The 13497-nt window shown below is 31.2% G+C and overlaps 1 protein-coding gene across 1 annotated transcript; it reads right to left on the bottom strand.

Moving 5' to 3' along the window:
* Nucleotides 1-600: 600 nt before the first annotated feature.
* Nucleotides 601-3904, bottom strand: LOC111372245 (protein NRT1/ PTR FAMILY 5.10-like). The gene is made up of 4 exons (XM_022994489.1): nt 3656-3904; nt 3332-3549; nt 2164-2711; nt 601-1721 (listed from the first exon to the last, which is right to left on the bottom strand). Exons 1-4 carry the CDS (start codon nt 3801-3803, stop codon nt 905-907), a joined length of 1731 nt encoding a protein of 576 aa, XP_022850257.1. The 5' UTR covers nt 3804-3904; the 3' UTR covers nt 601-904.
* Between the last annotated feature and the right edge of the window lie 9593 nt (nt 3905-13497).

The raw sequence follows: 13497 nt of genomic DNA, 5'->3' as shown, positions 1-13497 counted from the left end.
ACTTTTTTTTTCCTTTTTCTTTTTTTCTTTTTTTTTTCACTTGTTTTTTTTGCTTTTTTTTCTTTTTTTTCAACTTTTTTTTTTTGGGGAACTGTAGAAAACGATAAACAAAAATAAAAAATAAAAAAATTCGGGTGTGAACAGTCATATTTTTTTTTTTTTGTGGAACTGCTGAAAAATCTATTAAAAAAAACTGAAATTCCGGGTGTGAACAGTACCCCCGTGAACAGTGAATTTTTTTTTTTCCACCTAAGACTGAAAATTGAAGAAGAAGAAAAAAACTGCTGCCTGTACCAAATATTCTTTTAGTTCGTGCTGTTCCAACAGATTTTGGGAAAGAAATATGAATAAATTTTGGATTAAAGAAAAGAAATTATCCATGGTTCGGCTCTGATACCAAATTTAATGTAGGATGAATAAGAAAGAAAGAAGAAGGAACGAGGAGGAGAAACACAGAGAAGGGAGAAGAGGAGAAGAAACCAGAGGAAGAGAGGGGAGGGAGAAAACGGCTGCAAGCCACCAAAAATATTTCAATTCTAATTCATCATCAACTGTCTCAAATGAGAAACAAAACAGAAATAAATAGCAGAACACAAACCCTAAAGAGAAGGGCTTGGGCCAAACCCACTAAACAAGCCCAATAACAGAAATATAAATAATAATCCAAATAGAATATCACTAATAGTCCAAAAAGAAAATAAATAGTAAATGGAAGAAAATAAATAGTAAATGGATGTCCGCATCAGTTTCGTCGTTTATAGATATAAGATTTGTGAATTACAAATAGGCAATAAATGCAGCAGCACAGTAGCCGATAGAAGTAATTGACATGAGCCCAATTCAGGTTATCTGAAAACCCACTCTACCCGGGCCACTGGTGACTTTCTCCACCACAAATGCAGCTTCAAAGACTGTTTCTTCTGTTATATATATAAGATTTTGCAAAGTACGAGTAGGCAGCGAATGCAGCAGCACTAATTCCAGCCAGTAGCCAATAGAAGTAGTCAATATGAGCCCGATTAAGGTTGTCTGAAAACCAACTTTCCCGTGCTGGGCCACCGGTAGCTTTCTCCACCACAGAGATAAGAAAACTGCTCAAGAAGCTACCTATGCCAAATATACTGAGGTATAGAGCAAGACCGATACTTTTCAGCTCACTAGGGACCTGGTCATAGAAGAATTCTTGGAGACCAACCATTGTAAATACATCGGATATTCCGAAAAGCAAGTACTGTGGTAGCAGCCACCACACACTCATTGGGACTGTTGCTTTCGGCATGTCCACCAGTCCATATTCAGCAGCAGTTTTCAGACGTTTCGTCTCAACCAACGCTGCAATTACCATGGAAAGGAAAGATAAAAATATACCTGTTCCAATACGTTGGAGCATTGTTATGCCCGAGGGTTTCCTAGTTATAGCCCTTGCAGTAGGAACCAAAATACGGTCATAAATAGGAATAAAGACAACAATTGCAAGACTGATAAAAGATTGAAGCGATGCAGCTGGTAGCTGAAAGCTAGATGTGATGGAACGATCCATTGTAACTCCTTGCTTGGTGAACAAGGTTGATGATTGTGAAAATATAATGGCATATCCCAAACATGTAATCCATATTGGAACAAGCCTGAGAATTGCCTTTGCCTCTTCAATCTCAGTGATACTACAAATTTTTCCATCTTCTTTCGAACCATTGGATGCAAGCAATGCTTTATTAAGAAATCTGTCACAAGCAAAAATGTAATAACGAAATGAAATTAGATTGATTCCATTACATCAATCATATAAAACAAGATTTCGAGTAAAAGGATATCAATGTGTTTCTTTCCATGTTCTAGGTTAGAAGGTTGGTATGAAGGGGGGAAGAATTTATGTAGCCAACCCCAAATTTAATGGAATGAGGTTTAGTTTGTCATTCTTCGTGTTGTTTCTAGATTGGAAGGCCAAATGTCTACTTAAAATGTGGAAATTATCAATTAATAAATGGTATTTCTCATAAAGAGACAGTAGCAAATAAACAAGTGGGTAGCGCAAATATTCTGTCAAAAGCTATTAACAGGACACTTGGGGAGATAAATCAAAGAGAAACTTTGACATGCAAAGCAAAGTCAAGAGATATTCTTTTCTTCCAAATCTAAAAATACACATAAGGATAGTTGACTGACTTGAACTGTCGAGAGCCTTCATATGGCAAAATGCCCTGAGCTTCCTCTTCCTTAGATATTTCTGCCGGGGTAGTCCGCCAGTTTCTAGCCGCATTCAGGAATACCTGACCAATCCTCGCAAATGGGCTTCTTTCATCACTCTTCATGCTAAACCGGTAAGTTGTAGTTCCAAGCAAAAATAATATTAGCGCGAGGCACATGACAATGCAGGGGATTCCGAAGCCAAGACCCCAACTTAGGTTGTCTTGAATGTAGTTCAAAAAAAAGAGACCCACTAGAACACCTGCACACATGGAAAAATACCACCAATTGAAGAATGAGCTCTTGGATTTACATTCTTTTGGGTCTTGCTCATCAAACTGGTCAGCTCCAAAAGCTTGAACACAAGGTTTATGCCCTCCTTGTGCTAGTGCAACTAAATACAAAGACAAGAAGAAGATAATAATTTGAAACTCTGGTGGAGAGCATGCTGCGTTATTTGCAGCATTCTGACAGTCGGAAGATTTGAACGAATAGAGAGTAGCAGATAGGGACAAGAAGCCAAGTCCCTGAGATCAATAATAATTCAAACATAACATGGTTAGAATTTCACAGAAGAATATCATTCTCAATAATCATAGTATCATGAGCTCTTCACAAAAATTAAAGGTATGTAATAACAGAATGGCACAGTAATAGTTTTCAGCTTGTCAATAAGTTGTCAAAAATGTTGAAACTTTGGGTACAAATCTATTGCATACAGCCCTAAACAAGTCTTTTAATGCTTAAACGGATTTTAAATATTGATATGTACTGTATTCAAATATTGCCATAAGCAGTTAAATCATGGGCTTCTAAGATTTTCAGTCGTGTATACCGCAAGTGGCAATAATGCTGCAGAAAGGTCGGCATTCGACTTGGTCTTTATTCGTTTATCATGACCATTATCAGAGAACACAAGTTAATCTTCCCCGTCCCAACCCCCCACAGCCCATACCATCTTAAAGAAACCCCACAAAAAATCCAGAATTCTTCTAGCATACAGAAAACTCCTGCAACTAACGGACCAATTATCACAAGCTCAGCCAAGTATAATGCATTTACATCATAGAAAAAGATGCACAATTTTACCAATTGAAAAGTTACCAAATATAGAAGTTTAAAAAGATCAATGAGCTTTTAAACTGACCAGGATATATAGCCCAGAGGCAATAATAATGGTCAGGTAGCGACCGAGAAACGAGTCAGCCACAAAAGCACCCAAGAGAGGCAAAAGTGACGCCGTTCCAGACCACGCATTTATATTCTCCGCCGCAGTTGCGGTGGATTGGCCCAACGGACCCGTCAAATAGCTTATCAAATTCGAACTGATTCCATAGTATGCAAATCTCTCAGCCACTTCAACACCTAATAAATTGAACAAAATATATAAACAGACAATTTTATCATCAAAACACAATTTAAATAAACGTGTTAGCAGCAAGATCGTCGTTCAAATGTTGTAGGTACGTACCTATGATGAAGGAAGCTGACTTCCAACCACCGGATCCGGGATGGGTGACAGGGCGACCTTTGAAGTCGACGGAGCCATGGACGATGTCCTCTAACAGTGGACTTTCGGCATCCAAACGGGCGGTTCCGGCGGCTGAAGAGGTCGGCATATCTAGAGTCTAGGAAGCTGAGCTCAACAACCACCCCACTCGATGACTCGACTCGACAAGATTGGTGAACAGGAAAATGATTTATGTTTGGCTGAGCTTTAAGGGCCAAAAAAAAGTACTTCTTATGTCAAATATAAGTTGCTGATTTATTACTTGTTGTCCCTATCTAAAATAAAATAAGTTACTTTTTAAAACAACTCTCATTTTATTGTTAAAAGTAAATAATTTTTAATTTAAACTAGTAGAAAGATTATTTGTTTTAAAATTGGAATATGTTATTTGTACATACTGTGAAGTTCCGTGTGCTGTGCTGGAATTACTTTCAAAGCCAATCACCCTTGTTAAAGACGAAAACTATTGTAAACTAATGAAAAATTATTGGGTAATTGGCGCAAAACATCCTTACCTTTCGAAGTTATTGTGGAAAACGTCCCCACCTTTCATTTTTTGGCATTTTTGCCCTTATTTACCACCTTTCTTGCGCTGAAGGTCCTTTTCACTGTTTTTTGACGATTTTGCCCTTTATTCAAATAAAAGAAAAAGAATAGAATAGAAAACAAAAGAATTAATTGCAACTAATACCCCAAAATTTCAAAAAATTACAAATTAGTAATAAATATAGGAGTTAATAGCCCAAATGGTTACTAAACTTTGTCAAATGTCCAAAAAGGTCATTGAACTTTTTTAAAATACAAAAAGAAAAAAAAAACCAAAAAAACCAACAAAAAATTTGAAGAAACGGGCCCCACCAACAAAAAAATGACAAAAAAAATAAGGAAGGTGAAAATGGAGGAAGGTGAAAAGTAAACCAAAAATTATTTTTTATTTTTTTTCTTGATTTTGCTTTTTGATCCATAGTCTTGATTCTTGATTTTGGTCTTTTTGATTCTTGAATGTTGATTATCTTTTCACCTTCCTCTATTTTCACATTCCTTATTTTATTTTTATTATTATTATTTTTGGTCCTTTTTTTGTTGGTAGGGCCCGTTTCTTCAATTTTTTTTGTTGGTTTTTTTGGTTTTTTTTTCTTTTTGTATTTAAAAAAGTTCAATGACCTTTTTGGACCTTTGGCAAAGTTTAGTAACCATTTGGGCTATTAACTCCTATATTTATTACTAATTTGTAATTTTTTGAAATTTAGGGGTATTAGTTGCAATTAATTCTTTTGTTTTCTATTCTATTCTTTTTCTTTTATTTGAATAGAGGGCAAAATGGTCAAAAAACAGTGAAAAGGACCTTCAACGCAAGAAAGGTGGTAAATAAGGGCAAAAATGCCAAAAAATGAAAGGTAGGGACGTTTTCCACAATAACCTCGAAAGGTAAGGATGTTTTGCGCCAATTACCCAAAAATTATTGATGACTATTCAATATTGTTATGATATTTAGCTTCCGTTTGATGGAGATTAAAATCAAAATTTTAGTAGATTTTGATAAAATTTAATGAAATAAATGATTAAAAATTAATTTTTAACTTTGACTTAAGTTTAATAATCCCTACCAAATAGAGACTTAGAAAATCACATATTATAGAAGTTCGAAAATCGTATCTTAATCAGCTTGAAACCTTTTATAGAATCGTATATATGTGAATTGATTATAGTGATGCAAACAAATCGCTTGTGATTCTCTTTTACTTTCTCAATTGTTCATTTTTAATTCTTAAACAAGCTGTGTTTTTAATTGTATTTTCATAAAGAAACACAATTTCAAAATTTACTAATATTTGAGAAGAATATTTCGCCAGTTCTTTTTTCTTGAATAATATATAGCTTTAAATTATTGTAACATTCTAGTAAGATATTACTTGCTCACAAAAGTATAGTTTTATAAGATCTAGTATTTTAAAAAATATCATGCTAACACTCTTATAAACAAATTTTTCACAGATCTATTGCTACTTTCAAAGAAAACTAATTTTATATCAAATTTATAATACAATTATATTCCTTGAGAACAAGCATGAATTTTACACATAATATACCATAAAAAAAATTATTACTATTTTGAGTGTTTTTTACTTTTTGAATTTCTATCACTTCTTTTGATTTTCTATCACTTTGTTAATTTTTTGACACTTTTTTTTTTTTAGTGTGTCACATTTTTAATTATAAGGATACATCAATTATTTTAGGACAATTATCGGTACTCAGCAATTACGAATGACACTACTCTCCTTTAATGATAGTTCTAAAATGTTAATCAAAAATTGATGTAAATTTATTATTATTATTATTATTATTATTATTATTATTCTAAAAGATTATTATTATTATTATTATTATTATTATTATTATTATTATTATTATTATTATTATTATTATTATTATTATTCTAAAAGAATATATTTCATTGTTTTCTTGAAAAAACACATGTTAAAAGACTACATTTTGAATTGTTATTATTGAAAAAAAATAAAAAAATAATTACATAAAATGATGTGGAGGGAAAAAAATTGGATGAAAAGTTAACAATGTTTTAAACAGATAAACGATAAAGTGACATGTGGTATTATGTAATCTATTATGTAAAGTTTGATGTATGTGATGCAAAGTCCTATTAAAATAATGTCGTCTCAAAATAGCTCAAAGTTTGAAGAGTGTTATTGCGTTATTTATAGACAAATCAAAACTTCACACAAATTAATATTCTAGAAGATTATCGTGTATTCGTGTTATTACTCTTAAAGAAGCTTGAATCTACACGTACCAATAATCTCAAAGAATATTATGATGGTGTTGTTAAAGAAGCATAATTTTCGAAAATTATCATATAATTTAATCTCATGAAGAGATGTAATGTACGTGTTATCTTATATTGTTTTATAGTTTCATGTGCAATTATAATTACATTGTTGTCTTTTTAAATGTAATCAAATCCAGAAAACTTGATTATGAAGACATTTATTTGAATATATAATAATAATTAATGACACTTGAATAGTTCTTAGCTAATTGAAGACATTGCATGCACTACAACTTCTCGTATAATCATGCAAATACGAACAATTATCTTTTATTTGTGCACTCAATACATTTGTGAAAATCAAGTGATATATATTGAAATATGACACATCCAATTAATTGGGTACTCACAATAATATATTTATACGCACTACGCCGAAATCTTATTATGCCACTATTTGACAATCATTATTTGAATTTTTGTTCACATACTCGTTTTTAGTTACACATTAACACAATAAAATACTCTGTACGTAAATTCAAAATTTCTCCTATTTTTTAACTACATATTTTTCTAAAAATCACTATTCAGAACATTATTTTCTTTTCAAATAACGACCATCAAATAGGACTACATGTTCTCCTCATTGCCATTGACTTTTGCTAAGAAAGTTGAGAATATACGTTGCATTTGAATTTCCTTTCTTTGTAAAATAGTTTGATCCCTTGAGAGGTGATGTTTTATAGGGCTTTTGTTTGCTATGTTAGGTTTATAATTGGGGTAATTACATGATTACCAATAAAACTAAGGACATTTAGAAAAATCATGTCAAAAGTTTTTTTGAAGTGAAAAATACGGTCAATTTTTGTCCACAAATGTCCGCTTTTATTTTTCTTTACCAATAGCTTCTGTTACTCCACCTTCCATTTTGCCCATTATGACACACAACCTTCTCTCCTGTCAGCATTAATACATTTTATAATGGTCAAATTAACCAATAGTCTAATATAGACGAAGTGATGAATTAAAACTAAAATAAAATTTCAATAATTAATTTACATGAAAACAATTAAAATTTAGAAATCATGTAAAATTTTCTAAAACAAAATAATAACCACCATTGTATTTTAAATTTTTGATTAACATTTTAGAACTATCATTAAAGGAGAGTAGTGTCATTCGTAATTGCTGAGTACCGATAATTGTCCTAAAATAATTGATGTATCCTTATAATTAAAAATGTGACACACTAAAAAAAACAATATCTGCCAATTAATCAATTCAATTCCTATGCTTATAGAACCAAATTTTAAGAATTCAAAAGAGAACATTCATATCATTCTTGACTACATGGATTTAGATCTTGCGTTAAAAACTGAACAACTCACTGCTCTTATAAATAAGAGTTCCACTGATGAAAAATGGAAATCGAATAAGTGGGATCATTTAAACCGCATGAGTCTTATAATCATAAAGCTTGGAATTCTAGTAACATTTATGGCGTTAAGATAACTATTGCCAAGAAGTTTTTGCAGTTTCTTGAGGAAATTGAAAAACGCTATGCAAAATGTAATAAGATTGAAACTTGCACACTTTAAGTGAACTTAGTTTCGCTGAAGGATAGGGTAAAGAAAACATAAAATAATACATCATATGTCTCATCTTACTTCTAAACTAAAGCCATAAAAGCTTGTGCTATCTCAAGACTTGACCGTTCATTTGATTTTGATTTCTCTTCATACGCAATTCAGTCAATTTAAGGTTAGTTACAATTGTCAAAAAGAGAAAGTGCACTCTTAATGAGCCGATTCCATATTATGCGTAAGAAGAAGAATGGCTAAAGTAAAATAAAATCGATATTACTCACTTGACAATTATCTCTAAGGACATGTTTAAGAATAAGAAAGCTGCATTTGTTTCGATTAAGAAGCAGCAGCAAAAGCCTGAAAAAGATAAATTATCTAACTATTACTTTTATGAAAATTTGGAATACATGAAGAAATATTGTACTAAATATCAAGTTTGGCGTGTAAAGTAAAGTACAATTTTTACTCTTTTTTTTTTTTTTGTTCTAAGGTTAATTTAATTCCAATATCTAGACAAACTTGGTGAATAAATTTCGCTATCACTATTCAAATAAGTGTGTCTATGCGGGGTTGCCTGCCTGAACGGCCTAAAACTAATTAATGTTGAACGATTCATTTATGTGGGACGATGACAAATCAGTTAAAGTTGAGGTTATAGAGATTTTTACGCTATTATTGAATACTTATTATTATTTGAATATGAAAGAGATATTTGCGGTACCAACTTTTAGACAAATTTTGATTTTTTGTTTCTGCATTAGACAAATTTGTTTACTCTTGCTCAATTGAAAATGGTCAAATTAATCGTTTTCTTAATTTAAATTTGCGGGTACCAATTTTTTAACTAGTTATGATAATCTATATTTGCTTAATACAATTGTCTCTTATAAAGAAATTGTGTTTATGAATTCACGCGGTATTAAATATAAATTAATCAATGAGAATTTCACTTTATTATAGCACAAGCGATCAGGTCATAGCTCTCGAAAGAGAAATGAATAGCTTGTGTTTGAAAGAATTCTTGATCTCATGATTTACGGAATTTAATATTTGTGTTAATCACATTAAGGAAAAACAAACAAACATAAGGAGATTAGGTGCTAATAAGACTCCGGACATCTTAAAACTAATTTATATGGATATCTGTGGACTATTCCCTTCGGCCTCTTGGAATGGTCAGCAATCACATATTACGTTTACAGAAGATTATTCTTACTATGACTACCTGTATCTCATTCATAAGAAAATTACAATCAATGGAAATGTTCAAGACTTAAAAGGTTGAGGTTGAAAATCAACTTAACAAAGGATTAAAACAAGTCACATCTAACTGTGTTCGTGAATACTATAGATGATATGACATATTAGATGAACAATGTTCAAAATCTTTTGCTAAATTCCTAAAGAAATGTGGAATCATCTTATAGTACACCTAAATCTCTATAGGAAGAAGCAATAAAGACTGTAGTTTAAACTCTTATTAAAGTTTCAGTAAAGCAATTGTTGAATCCACTTATGAGCTTTGGATAACATATGTAGAGACCGGATCCATTAGAGTTACGTTTCCTCAATTGGCGAAAATATATATGAAAATATAGATAGGTTATGGACCCAATTCATATGTGACTTCTTGTTCTTTGTGCCTGACATCAATTCAAGAATAATTAAGAGAAAGCATATTAAAGTGGAAGATCCAATACTACTATCAAGATTGTGAACCCATAAACAACAATAAAAAATAAGGAGGAGTTCAAGAATTAAGACTATGGATCAATAAAACAAAATCAAGAACAAGAATTAAAAAATCAAAAGAGGTAAACTTCAAGATTAAAAGTGAAGAAGCCAAACACGAAGAGATTGTTGTTAATATTCAAGATTCAATATCTAGAATCAAGATCAAGTAATAAAGAATCATTTCCAATTAATTAAGGTATGTTCCACATTAATTAATTTCTTGATGATTTGACATGAAGCTCTTGACAATTCATAATGTTTTATAAATTTTAAGTTTCATAAAATTCAACAAGCTATCATTATTTACAATAGTTATCCCAGCACTGGGGACAATACTAAACAGCTGAAAAAATGCATTTTGGTTATCCTCGTAACAAAATGGGAACTAGAAGTTCAATATACAAAGATAAACTAAGCCCTTATTTGGTTCACACTTTTCCAAATACATTTTTCACTCTTCTATTTTCAACCACATATTTTTCAATAAAATAATATTATATGCAAACACAAAACTTTTCCTCATTTTTAACCATACATTCGCTATCAAAATACTTCCAAAATGCATTTTGAGGAAAAAAAAATGAATACCAATTATGCTCTAACTGTCACATAATAACGAAATATAGTAGTTGTAAATGTGTGAACTTGAATTGATGTTCTCCAATGGGATAATCAATTGTTAATGAAGGTAGTAAATTTAAAGAATGTCGGAAGAATGTTTGAAAATCGATTTCAGATACAAAAATTGCCAAAATAAAAATTGAGTAAATAATCAAGATGATCCTATTGAGTAAACTATACTCTTGAAGAGAACCTAAGATGAAACTCTTAAAGAGCTCAGTAAATTACATATTATTTGAAAATAAATTTGAGATAAAATATTTGAAAAAATCAAATTTTATCTTGGACTGCAAATTGAACACTTTCAAAAAGGAATATTTATTCATCAATCTTCATATGCCAAAAAATTATTAAAATGTTTTTCGAATGGATAAAGCACATTCATTAGCATGACTATTATGGTCCGTTTAATTACGAAGATGGAATTTAGACGGAAAGAAAATAAATTTCAGGGAATGGAATTGCCTAGAAATTGTTTTCAAGGAAATTGTAAATTATTGTGTTTGATAGGTATAATTTTTCACGTGAAAAATGTTGAAATAAAAGTGTTTTTGGTTTTTGTTTGACTTTGTTTTACATAAAAATGTCAATTAAAGGGATATAATTTACTGGTATTGAGGATGAAATTTGTTTCCATTAAAAAAATAATAATAAGAAAATAATTTATCTTTTGATGTTTGTTTAACTTTGTTTTACATGAAAATTATCAATTAAATGGAAATATTTTTTTTACAATAATTCTTAAAATTTGTTTCCATTGCCACAAAAAAGAAAAAAAAAACTACAGTGACTGAAATTGGAATTCTCACCATATTGGTAAGAATTCCAATTCAAGGAATACCTAGAAAATAGTTTATGTGGCAGGAAATTTGGAAATTGAATTTTATGGAAAATTTTGGCCATCAAACACCCTTAAAATTGAAGTTGGAATTGATTTTTCATTTTTTAGAGAAAATTTTCACCTATCAAACATAACCTTAGATCAGGGGCGGACCCACATGGGGTCATGTGGGGTCAAATGACCCCACAGTTTTCTGGAATTTTTTTTTTTTTGCTGAAAACTTAATTTTCTGCTCCAAAAAGTTCAAATCCTAAATCTATATCCATATCACATGGTCCATATCCATTATTTAGTCTATAAATATATCATATAATCCATCGATTTCTTCCCAAAGTGCAAATATTGAACATGAACAGCAAACAATCGATTTTTTTCTTTTTGTTCATGATACGTTGTTTGAAGAAAAAAAAATTTTGACCCCACAGTTCGAATGGTCTGGATCCGCCCCTACCTTAGATCACTTGATTTGAAAAAGAACTTTTTTGCCCACTTGATGATGGAAAAAAATATTTTTGATCTTCAAGTACCATACCTAAGTGCAATAGAATCATTAACTATCTTGCGAATTGGACTTGACCAAAAAAAGCTTTTTTTTGAAAATTTCCTTGCAAGATTGTAGCACCAAATCAAAGATATTGGAGCGATATTGAAAAATTTACCTATGATTCTCTTATAATATCTCTCATGTTCTTTTAATTTAATAACAAAAATAAATTTCATTTTAAAATAATAAATTTTTTTTTTAAAATGCTATTCTTTAAATAATAACAAATTCTCAATGTGTAATATATAAATGGCGAAGAAGATAATCAAAAAGAGGGTATCTATATCAAAGCATAGTGCTACACAAAATATGCTTACAATACCTTTTGCAATTATCTTATTTTATTTTTCATGTTAAGAATTGCAGTTCAAGCCTCTGTTTCTTTTTTATATTCATTCAATTCACATACAGTAATTCCGCTAGTTCATTCGTAAAAGAAAGATTCCGTAACTTAATAATTTAAATAACAATTAAATTTGTTAAATGAATATATCCTAAGTTCAATCAATTCGATTAGATGGTCAAACGTATATTTGATAATCATATAAAGCTATGTTAAGACAATAACCAAAAATAACAACATTTAAGGTTTAAAAAAAATAAAATCGTTCGAAGTAAAATTCAGAATTACAGAAGCTGTTTTGGCAATTTGCCTAACATCTTCGGTGGTGCACCTAACATAATACGCGGTGCATTGAAAATTTATTCATATGTTCTAAAAATGGATTGTTGTTTCTCCTTGGATTAGATCCAACGCGGAGGTGGCGTGACCTCGATCGATTTGAATTTTAAAAATTCAGATCGAGGGCCTAGGTCGTGCCACTCGGCCCTGGATCTAATTCCAGAACTCTTAAAAAAAATAAAAAGTATGAACTTACATGTTAACTTTTTGCCAATAAAAGATTAAGGACTATAGTTAGAGAGAGAAAAAATAGGCTTTGCTTCTTTAATAATTTTAAGCTAATTTATATTTCAAGGAAAATTTGTACACTTATTTTGAATTAAAATAAATACATTAAAAAACAAAAGAAAAAAGACTCGTCTTCTCTAAATATTTCAGCTCCACTCCTACCTCCATGCCACTTTTGATTATTCAAATTTGATGGAAACAATCAATTTAAAACAGATCTATCACACTTAGGAATTTAAACGAGCCTGACCAATTGGCTCGTGAGCTGAAGATCACTGCTTGGGTGCAGCCTAAGCAAAAAATGGCTTGAGCTTTTTTTGGTTCAAGCTGAGCTAAGCAAAAGTGTGGTTGAAAAATTGAGGCTCGGCTCGAGCTTTAGACTTGGGACGAGCTAGCTGAGCTGATTTTTTTTATATAATATAATTTGTGCTTGCTAGCAGCTGCCTGCTTTAGGTAGCATCCGATTGCTCGTTTGTTGCCAGAAGTAGGCAAGGCCTATGTTACGGGCCATTTTAGGTTACAATGCAGGTCAACTTGTGGGGCTCGACGAGTAGCACGAGCCAGTTTGAGCTCGGATCGTTGTGGAAAATGAGGCTCGTTTTCAAGCCTAGCCGTTGACCATTCGAGCTGATGAACAGGATTGACATCACTAATCAAAATCGTGAAAGATTGAGGACTTCAAATTGGATGGAAACCAATTAAGCTCTCATTTAGCCCCCATTATTTCAAATTTTAATGGGTGTAATAGTATATTTTTGAAAAATGAGTGATTGAAA

The sequence above is a fragment of the Olea europaea genome, chromosome 23, assembly GCF_002742605.1.
Source record: "Olea europaea var. sylvestris chromosome 23, O_europaea_v1, whole genome shotgun sequence".
NCBI classification, from domain to species: Eukaryota; Viridiplantae; Streptophyta; class Magnoliopsida; order Lamiales; family Oleaceae; genus Olea; species Olea europaea.
This window is presented reverse-complemented; position numbering and strand designations above follow the sequence as displayed.

Bases quoted from the DNA above. Each gene is read 5' to 3' on its own strand.
- LOC111372245 (XM_022994489.1), bottom strand. From the start codon at position 3,803: ATGCCGACCTCTTCAGCCGCCGGAACCGCCCGTTTGGATGCCGAAAGT. The intron at 3,550-3,655 runs GTACGTACCTAC...TCAATTTATTAG, and splicing joins GTCAGCTTCCTTCATCATAG to GTGTTGAAGTGGCTGAGAGA. The intron at 1,722-2,163 runs GTCAGTCAACTA...TGCTTGTGACAG, and splicing joins GAAGGCTCTCGACAGTTCAA to ATTTCTTAATAAAGCATTGC.